The following is a 10,924-nucleotide window of genomic DNA, read 5'->3' as shown; positions in this document are numbered from 1 at the left end:
CCTTTAATACCTTAATACTTAGTTTTTTTCCCTTCAGGGTATCCTTTTAAGTAGTCTGGGCACAGGCTTTCACTGATCAATACTGTCCAACCCACTGAGGCACACTGTTTTACAACAGTCCCACTGCTAGGAGAATAAAACAGCGGAATGGCAGTGTTCTCCTTAAAGAATATTTTTTATAAACAGTTGAAGCACAATAGTAAGAATCTTAACTCTTCCTTCTCAGAGGTAAAGTGGAGTCTGAGCTGGGCCTGTATCGACAGCTCCCACCGTCTCACCTGTTCTCTTGAGGTGGAACCAGACCTCGCGGAGGCTCCACACCATGTGTTTGAGCTGCAGCAGGAACGAGAACAGACGGTTGTACTTGTTCATGCAGCTGTCCGTGATGATGATGTTCAACGGCCAGTCCACCTGGGAGATGCCAACGAGGGGACAAAAAAACAGGGCGAAAGTGTGAGAGCGAGTGAGTGTAAAAAAAAAGTGAAGGAAAAAGGACCAGAACTTAGGAAGAACAGGTAAAAGAGTGAATGTCATAAGAGGCGAGATGAGGGGAGGATAATGGTGGGAGAGCAGAGATGTTAATAAAAGAGGTGAGAGGATTGTGATAGGAAGACAGCATGGTGAGAGATGGGGGTGGAAGATATATGGGGAGAGAGCGAAGCAAAAACACATGAAGCAACAGATAAAGATACAAAGAGAGAGGGTGGAGATGAGAAAAAAGATACAAGACGGAGATTCAGCAGGAGAGGGAACAGTCAGGAGGACCCAGATCAATATGTGCAGCATTAGTCACTGTGCATGTCTTCTAAAAAGACTCAACTCCAATCAAGGTTCAACCATTTAAGTGCGTGATGCATTTATTTTCCACACCCAGAGCAGTTTGTCAAGACATGGCAGGTTGTCATATTCAAGCTGCCACTCATGCTGAGACAAGCGCACTCATGCAAGCGTACACTCTGTTATCCACATCATTTAAACATACTGCCTCACCTTGTAGCGGAGCTCCAGACAGTTGAGAGAATCAGGGGCGTGTGGGTGGAAGGTCTCCGGGAGGAAGCGCAGGGCGAAGGTAAAGTTACCCGCTAAGGGGGTGTCCCCATGCAAGCTGTACTGCAGGGCCTTACTGAGGATGGAGTTAAGGACTAGGGGGGTCAGCAGCTCGCCAGGAGTCTGGCCACTGCCCAGCTGGGTTGAGGAGACATTTGTCAAATAAATACACAAAGGTCAAACATGGATGACTACACATACCTCTTCACCGGTCTTTTCTAAAGTGCTATCAAGACCCAAAACTGTCTGGTTTCATTCCAAATAAACACTGTGTGTAGCCGATTACAATGATAGCTTGCTTTCCAGGTGTAGGTATGCCAATCAGTGAGATCAGCTAGTGTAGTGTTTGGCTGGAACAAAGACCTTCTGTCTCATGGGCCTCAAGACACAGATGTACATGAATGTTTCTGCAGAACCACACCAAGGTGTTAGCAAAGGCTGTGCTTGTTATTTCCACCAGAAAGCATGGGCTCGGAAGTAGTCTAGGAATCTAAGCAGTGATGCATAATGTGCGGCAAAACTGGCACAGAGACGCATCAGATATAATACTTAAAAAATACTTAAAACTAATAGTTTAAGCGGCTATAATTGATATTTTGAATGTGTCCAATTCAATTGTGAAAACTATTTGACAGAGTTATTAAGTCACAGACCCATAACTTTACTGTTTTGGCTACTCTCACTCTAGCATTGTTTTCAGAAGCAGCAGGCAAATATGTAAGTAATGAAGCTCTAAAAACTCTCAGATATTTCTGTCAGGAGTTGGTAGAGTACATATTGGACCTACATTTGCCATGTAGCCAGAAACCCAAATGAATGATAATGTTGCTCTCTAACTGCTGGATGTGTAAATAATTTTGTTCACTTTATCAACTTAAAAGCTGATGACGTGACAAGCAAGGCTCTAAACAGAATATTACATATGGCCCCCATAGGGTTTTTACGATGAACATCTTAGCAAACAGTTGCTTATTTGTTGGTGATTTTCTTTGGTGCCGATGAAGAATCAATGATATTATCACGGAGACTGAGATGTTGCATAAGACCTTCTATTCAAAAGATCTAAGTTAAATCTTCAAAGTAACTGAAATGAATTAATAAGTGTCAGATATTTATATACAGGTCGTCCACCCTTTTCTCCAAACAAACTGGGCTTGGCACTCACCCTGGAAAAAACCCCCCCAGTAACATTTCCACATACGACCAAAATGACCTTGACCTTTCTGTTGACCTGATGAAGATCCTAAATTCAGTCTGTTTGAATTCTGTTTTTTGATCTCAGTCCTGAGGGAAATATCTGGGCCATGAACTAAAACAATAAGTTAAAAGGCACTGCAACTCCTCTGTGGAGAAACTACTTTCATACAACACAGTTATAGAGTCTATTATTACCTCCGCCAAGGTTATGTTTTTGGTACAATATGGCAGTTTGTTTGGCAGCAGGACTATGGAAAAACTACTGCCATGGTTTTTATGAAACTTGGTGGAAGGGTATAGTAAGGGCAAAAAAGAACCCATTACATATTGGAGCAGATCTAAATCACGGGGCGAATACTTGAGTTACTTGAACCTGCTCTCAGGTGGGTTTCTGAGGTTAAAGGCAGATAACACTAAATACATTTTTTTATTGTGATGCATAAAAGGAGGAGAACAGGCCATTGCAACATGTCATTTTTTGTCCCCTAAATGACACTTTTTCACCCTTATTTTCTGCATAGCGATAAACGGCCTTCACCTTTTCAAAGAGCAGATCGCTGAGGGACTGTGCAAACTCGCCATCCTCCATCAGCAGGAAGTGGCGCAGCGCCTCAAAGTGTCTCTCCACCCCCAACTCCACAAAGAAGTAGTCCACCACCGCCTTGTTCACCAATGACACACTAGAGAAGGAAGCGGGAGGAGAGAATGACCAAGATAAGGAGAGGACACTTCTGAGACAAGAATCAGGACTGAAAAAATTATGCTGACTTGCATTTTTGATACAGGTTGTGAGGATGATTGACATCAGCTCTGGAGAAAGCTCAGGGTGTTTTTCACCTCCCTCCCACTGCTTTAAATTATTCCTAAGCAATTCACATTCATATAAGAGTGGGATTTAGGGGAGGCTCTCGTCCAACTGAAAAGTCAGCAGGGAAGATATAAAAATAGAGTTGAAAATTGCTGGCAAACTTCAGTGTCATCTAAGCATGGGATCAAAATGTGTTAAAAAAATGTAGTGCTGTGAATTCCAACTCTAAATATACTGCACTCCCTCTGTGTGCATAAAAGGATGAGAAATCCTATCTTTACACACAAAGGCTAAACTGCACAGTGTGCAGAAACATTACAGGTGAAGACTGACAAGCTCGTCTGGAGTTCTGATGGAATTTCAAACAGAAAAGGATCCTACAAAAATGGAAAGTAATAAGAATTTAAATTATTCCTCTAGTGTAGAATGTGCCCTCAACTACAGTTTAAGTGGTCTGAAGTAGTAGAAAAATGACAAGAGATCAGTGAAAGCCTCACACCTGCATTCGTCTTAAACATAGAATTTCTGGCTTCCAGGTAAAATAATCATTTTTTTCTCAGACACTCAAAACACATACTTATAAAAAATAACTTGTAATTTGCTCACAAATATGACGTTTTTAATCCCTCTCTACCACAAAACAGACACCTTGCTCTTGTTGCTTTTATTCAGTCAGACACTCACTGTGTGATCAGTGGGGTAGTGACAGCTTGCTTTATCAGAACTGGCAGAGAAACCATCTCGCTGAGTTGGACAACAGTGGTGTCTGTGGCTCTGCGGAGTGTGGGGTCCATAGGAAGGCCCCAGGGTCCCCGAATTACTTGCTTCAGCAGCTGACACTCGGGGGATGAAGCTGTGGGAAAGGGAGATGACAGGCATGTTTGCTGAATACACTTCACTCTCCCAACTGTTGAAAGCTGTGCAGTTTTAAATATTATTAAAATGTTAGTATGTAAAGTTGAATGAAAAAGAAACAGAAGTCAAAATATTATCCAAGTATTATTTTTGCTAGAATGGATGATACAAAATAATAGTTTGAAACATGTATGAAATAGTTTAATTACATATTATATAATATTTATAGGCAGGTCATTTTAATATTATTTTCATACAATTATTACTTTTTTTCATTTTCCATGTCCCAATGTTCCACTTTCTCAAATGTCAAAAATCACTGGTCCCCTAAGTCTTCTATAATATTAAACTGAATATTTTTAGGTTTTTCGACTGATGGGCAGACAAAACAATACAATTGAATATGTAAAGTTCGCCTTTCCCTATTTTCTAAAATGTCATGAACTAAACTATTAACAGTTAAGAAAAATAATAGTTAGTTGCAGCTCTAACACTAAGGTCTTAAAATGTGTTGATTTATCTCAAAGAGATCATTTATCACCTCTCTGACATAATTTCAAAAAAAATAAAACATAAAAGTTGCACAATTGACAGTGTTTAATGCAGGGATGTTTTTTGTCCACCTACTATATTTACATTATATTTCCTACATAATCAGGGCCCCTAACTTTGATCAGTAGTGTGGAAGATGTATTTGGCTGACTGATTTCATGGAGACCCTGGAAGCTGGCATGATTAATAGCAGCATGACACGCAGAGAGAAAAAGACAGATATGACTCCAACAAATCATGATGCCTCCCACCCAAACGTAAACCAGAGTTATTCCCGTATGAAATATCACTGCTTTTTATACAACCTCTGTGCCTGCTGATGGAGGAAGTATTTAACATCCTCTTGAAATGCTTCTCTTCTGAACATTTAGAAAGGCTTGTTTTAATTTACATGAAGTAAGTTTCACCGCTGTAAAGTGTATCAATTTCATTTTTCTGCAAACTAACGTTCTGCTTTATTTCATATATATATTACACTCACACACAAATATACAGTATATACTGCATATACATATATATATATATATATATATATATATATATATATATACAACCGTCAAAGTTTGGGGTCACATGAAATGTCCTTATTTTTGAAGGAAAAGCACTGTACTTTTCAATGAAGATAACTTTAAACTAGTCTTAACTTGAAGAAATACACTCTATACATTGCTAATGACTATTCTAGCTGCAAATGTCTGGTTTTTGGTGCAATATCTACATAGGTGTATAGACGCCCATTTCCAGCAACTATCACTCCAGTGTTCTAATGGTACAATGGGTTTGCTCATTGGCTCAGAAGGCTAATTGATGATAGAAAACCCTTGTGCAATCATGTTCACACATCTGAAAACAGTTTAGGTCGTTACAGAAGCTACAAAACTGACCTTCCTTGAGCAGATATGGTTTCTGGAGCACACATTTGTGGGGTCAATTAAACGCTCAAAATGGCCAGAAAAGAGAACTTTCATCTGAAACTAGACAGTCTATCTTGTCCTTAGAAATGAGGACTATTCATGCGAGACATGCTAAGAAAATGAAGATTTCCTCAACGGTGTACTACTCCCTTCAGAGGACAGCACAAACAGGCTCTAACCAGAGGAGAAAAAGAAGTGGGAGGCCGCGTTGCACAACTGAGCAAGAAGATAAGTACATTAGAGTCTCTAGTTTGAGAAACAGACGCCTCACAGGTCCCCAACTGGCATCTTCATTAAATAGTACCCGCAAAACACCAGTGTCAACATCTACAGTGAGAGGCGGCTGCGGGGATTCTGGACTTCAGGGCAGAGTGGCAAGAAAAAAGCATACTGAGACTGGCCAATAAAAGAAAAGATAAGATGGGCAAAAGAACACAGACATTGGACAGAGGAAGACTGGAAAAAAGTGTTGTGGACGGATGAATCCAAGTTTGAGGTGTTGGATCACAAGAAGAACGTTTGTGAGACGCAGAACAAATGAAAAGATGCTGGAAGAATGCTGACGCCATCTGTTGAGCTGGTGGAGGTAATATGATGGTCTGGGGCTGCTTTGGTGCTGGTAAGGTGGGAGATTTGTACAGGGTAAAAGGGATTCTGAATAAGGAAGGCTACACTCCATTTGCAACACCATGCCATACCCAGTGGACAGCGCTTGATTGGAGGCAATTTCATCCTCAAACAGACAAGTGCCCTAAACACACCTCCAAATTGTGCAAGAAACTATTAGAGCAGAAGCAGGCAGCTGGTATTCTATCGGTAATGGAGTGGCCAGCGCAGTCAACGGATCTGAACCCATTGAGCTGTTGTGCGAGCAGCTTGACCGTATGGTACGCAAGAAGTGCCCATCCAACAATCCAACTTGTGGAGCTGCTTCTGGAAGCGTGGGGGTGCAATTTTCAGATTACCTCAACAAATAAAAGCAGAATGCCAAAGGTCTGCAATGCTGTAATTGCTGCAAATGGAGGATTCTTTGACGAAAGCAAAGTTTGATGTAAAAAAAATCTTATTTCAAATACAATCATTATTTCTAACCTTGTCAATGTCTTGACTCTATTTCTATTCATTTCACAACGTATGTGGGTGACTAAGTGGATTGTCAGGAAAACACAAAATTGTTTGGGTGACCCCAAACTTTTGAACGGTAGTGTATATACACACACTATATACTATGCTATATATACTTATTTATTTATTTACATCAGAGGTAACGGGGCCACACATTTTACAACTTACCCTTTAACATGATGAAATGCTCATATTCTTTAAGACTACAGGCTACTATCACAAGATCAGATGAGCACATTTAATGGTGCTGTAGGCTATAACCCTTTTGTTGATAAATGAATGGGTAAGACTTTGTGTTAGTTATTTAGTCTCATCTAAATTCAGTCCATATGAAAGGGCAGCAGTCTTGCACTTGTTTGGTCATTTGTTATAGGTAGAACCAAGACCATCAATTTATGAGCAAACAATTTACTTTTGTTCTTTGATTTATGATTGGAATTCAGTACCTACTTTACTTTGGGTGTACTGTGAAATTAGCCAATGTGAAGTGTTGAAATAAGGTTTTAAATAAAGGTTCTAATTTGCAACAGAGATGGCACTGTTAATGTTATCCAAAACCTTAAACAAAATATGCACTGTGGAAATAGAAATCTTGGGTTTCGCTTTAACTTGTGATATTATTGGACATACAATTGTAATAGTTTGTCCTCTCGTTGTTGTTGACTAATTGCATTCCTATCTAAAAGTTAATTTGCTCTGCTACAGAGTTAAAATGTGGAGTTCCTCAAGGTCCTGTTTTGGATTCCCTTCTGTTTTCTATTCAGATGCTCTGTAATTATTTGTAGTAACATAGTGCCTAGAATTGTGGCCAGTTCCAAAATTCCCCTTTTCATTTACAAAAATGTTCTTGTCTTGAACATCCCATTGCCAACATTAACTATGTGCCAAATGAACCATCATCTTTGACCAGCTGTTTGTTTTCAACTAACCCATTAGGTTGTAGCAGTCTTCGTATTTTTCCACCTCATACTGAGCACACAAAGCCAAGAGATATTCCTGCTCAGACTTTTCTCCAGGGGACAAACCGAAGCCTGCTGCCCAGGACCCCATGACCTCAACCAGCTGCTCACCAGGGCTGTCCGAAATAGAACCTGAAGATAGATACAGAACAGTTATTTTAACATAACACAATTTTCATAGACAATTTTAGAGACAATTAACCCCTATGCGTCACAGCAAAAAAAGTATATTTATCTTTTAAAGTCTAGATTAATATATTTAAATAATATGTTTTTGTTGTCAGTTGACGCAACGTCAACGGTAAAACAAAACAATTATTAGATTAAATGTAAATAGCAAAGTTAGCTTTGTATAAAAATTGAAGACAAGTTAAAGGGTATTACAGTCAAGCCCTAAGACATGAAGCAAAGGACAGTTTGGATATCAAAGAAAAATGGAAATAATATTATAATAGTTTACGACAATTTTAGATGAAATTTGTGAGGAAACATTTAAAATGGAAATTGACTGACAAATAGCCCAACATGGAGACTCTTCCTTTGAATGAACAGTAAAAAATAGGCATTTAAAAAAATAAGTGCTACATATAATTTTTTATTGACTTGATGTTGGATTGTGACTTTGTAGGGGGATTTTACCAATATATTTTGTAATAGTAAAAGCACTTCTGTCTTTTTTCGTGTCTTCAATTTATTTATTTTATTCATTATTTACTTGTCAAGATCATCTCATATACAGGATGTATGCAAGTTGTTCAGCTGAGTCCTGAGTTAAAACAATAGAAACAATTTTTTAAGTTTACTGATCTGAATTACACCTGATTTAAAGAACATAATATCTTATACTATCTCAAGCTTACTAAGGGGGGCTTAAGAGTGTAATCACAAATGCAGAATGCAGAACGTTTATTACCTACATATTATTCATTACCTTTACCATCTTCATTGTCGTCTGTCTTCTGCTGATTTAAGATGCCTTTGCCCTTCACCACACACCCAACTGCGAGCGAAGAATCTGATGAGTGGCCATAGGTGCTGCCTGGTAGTGCAGAGTCTTGTAGCTCTGTGCCCAACACCACACAACCCACACCCAGTGTTGAATCAGAGGAGTGGCCATAGGTGCTGCCGGGAAGTTGTGATGGAAGTGGTTTAGTTTTGGACACAACACATCCAACACTTAAATTTGAGTCGGAAGAATGACCATAGGCACTGCCAGGTAGAGGAGAACGTTTGGGTTCATCTCCTGAAACTACACATCCACCACCCAACCCTGAGTCTGAAGAATGACCATAAGCACTGCCAGGTAGAGGAGAACGTTTGGGTTCATCTCCTGAAACCACACATCCACCACCCAACCCTGAGTCTGAAGAATGACCGTAAGCACTGCCAGGTAGAGGAGAACGTTTGGGTTCACCCCCTGAAACTACACATCCACCACCCAACCCTGAGTCTGAAGAATGACCATAAGCACTGCCAGGTAGAGGAGAACGTTTGGGTTCATCTCCTGAAACTACACATCCACCACCCAACCCTGAGTCTGAAGAATGACCATAAGCACTGCCAGGTAGAGGAGAACGCTTGGGTTCATCTCCTGAAACTACACATCCACCACCCAACCCTGAGTCTGAAGAATGACCATAAGCACTGCCAGGTAGAGGAGAACGCTTGGGTTCATCTCCTGAAACTACACATCCACCACCCAACCCTGAGTCTGAAGAATGACCACGAGCACTGCCAGGTAGAGCAGACAAGGTTGGTTCAGTTCCAGACACCACACAGCCTGATTGAAGCATGCAGTCTGAGGCATGCCCATGTTTACTCTCACGAGGTCTTGCTTCAGGTATGTTAGACAGAAACTCACCCACTTTTATATTAGCATCAGAGGAATGACCGTGGATGCTGGGAGCAGGAAGTGGCACAACAGCTGAGATATTTTCTCCAACTTGTATGTGGGCATCTGAACTGTGACCATGAGCGTTCGGAAAGGGCAGAGGGGCGACTACATCTGAAACATTTTCCCCAACTTTAACGTGAGCATCAGAAGAGTGACTGTGAAGACTGGAGGACAATAGAGAAGCATCAACTTCCAAAATATGTTCTCCAATTTTGATTTGGGAATCTGAGGCATGACCGTGGACGTTAGGGGATGGAAGAAGAGCAGTTACCTCTGATACAAATTGTCCAACCTTTATTCGAGCATCAGAGGAATGTCCATGGACTCTAGGTAAATGCTGCTGGGCAACGGCATCTAAGACCATCTCTCCAGCTTTAAGGTGAGTACTGGGTAGATGAACGTTTGGCAAAGAATTATTATCACCAGCTTTATCTTGAGTATCTGAGCTGCAGTCTTGAGTGCTTGGGTTAGGATTTGCCTCAGGTGGAACAATCCCACCACAGTCAGAAAAACTTGTCGCTGCTTTGTAATGACCATTATCCTTGCCACTTAGTTCTGGTGTGGTGGACAACGCTGCATCTGGCAGATCATTGTATTTTGCAGCCTGAACAGAGTTACCCTTGTCTTTATTTGCCTCTTTACTTTCTAAATTCCCCATTTCAATGATCATAGATGCAACTTCCGCCTGCTTGTTGTCTGTCATTGAGCCACTCCCATCTACTAGGTCCAGTGAGGCTTGAGAGGGATGTCCATAAATGCTTGCTTTAGATGTATTCTGAAACTCCTCTGGGGTGTACTGGCCTAGAGTAAAGCTGGATTTGGAGGCTTGGCCAAAGGGGCTTGCTTTGGGGAGACAATCTTGGACTTGAGACATGTTCTCTCCAATGGGGATGTGAGAAAAAGATGGATGATTTTTGATCAATTCAGGCTGGACTGCAGGTCCCCAGCGAGGTCGGGGCTGGACTGAGTCTTGACCCGTGATACCTTCAAGTGGACTAAAGGGGGCACTGAAGTCATAGTCTACTAGCTGTGCTGTAGGACACGCTTCAGGTAGATCAGAGCCAATCTCCTGTAGGGCGATGTCTACTTGCTGATTGTTAGGATTTGATGACTTAGGGAGAAAATCATTGATGTCAATGTTCTCAGAGATGAGTGCAAGGTTTACTGTAAGGTGGGTAAGGGTAGGTGAAGAAGGGTCAGGTGATACAGCATCAGATTCTTGAGTGTCCGCTGAATGCTGCTCAGACAGATGCTGAGTGGTAGATTCCTGTTGAGAGACAATGCACACACTGAGCATAATTAAGTAGAAAGAAATGGGAATTTGTTTTTTTTAAAACAGTTTGCTGTCATACCAGTGTTGGCTGTAGTGCAGTCTGTTGTGTTGAGGTAACAGGTGGAAAGCCTTTCATGGGAGGTCTCTTCTGGCCTAAAGGATATTTCTCTAGCATTGCCTAGAAAAGAAGTAAAGAGAGCTTTGGTTAAAACTACTTCTCTTACCTTAAATAATCTCTTTAGTACATTTTCCTTGGCCTCTGTGTGCATTATTACATTACAAACCTGAGTCTGCTGCCTG

At 40.8% G+C, this 10,924-nt stretch overlaps 1 protein-coding gene across 3 annotated transcripts in view; it reads right to left on the bottom strand.

Moving 5' to 3' along the window:
- tubgcp6 (tubulin gamma complex component 6) overlaps positions 1 to 10,924 on the bottom strand; it is a 30,586-nt gene that overhangs the window by 2,991 nt on the left and 16,671 nt on the right. For 2 of the 3 annotated variants that reach the window (XM_032522281.1, XM_032522280.1), the window contains 8 exons: positions 10,909 to 10,924; positions 10,704 to 10,802; positions 8,389 to 10,618; positions 7,428 to 7,589; positions 3,737 to 3,905; positions 2,783 to 2,924; positions 991 to 1,185; positions 279 to 411 (listed from right to left, as the gene is read on the bottom strand). The exon at positions 10,909 to 10,924 is cut by the window's right edge and continues 123 nt beyond it. In XM_032522281.1, coding sequence (XP_032378172.1) covers positions 279 to 411; positions 991 to 1,185; positions 2,783 to 2,924; positions 3,737 to 3,905; positions 7,428 to 7,589; positions 8,389 to 10,618; positions 10,704 to 10,802; positions 10,909 to 10,924 — 3,146 coding nt within the window. The remainder of the gene's footprint in view (positions 1 to 278; positions 412 to 990; positions 1,186 to 2,782; positions 2,925 to 3,736; positions 3,906 to 7,427; positions 7,590 to 8,388; positions 10,619 to 10,703; positions 10,803 to 10,908) is intronic. The other variant, XM_032522282.1, reaches the window with a different exon arrangement.

Source organism: Etheostoma spectabile, chromosome 8 (assembly GCF_008692095.1).
Source record: "Etheostoma spectabile isolate EspeVRDwgs_2016 chromosome 8, UIUC_Espe_1.0, whole genome shotgun sequence".
Taxonomy (NCBI): Eukaryota; Metazoa; Chordata; class Actinopteri; order Perciformes; family Percidae; genus Etheostoma; species Etheostoma spectabile.
Note: the sequence above shows the minus strand (reverse complement) of the source record. Positions and strands in the feature narration are given on the sequence as shown.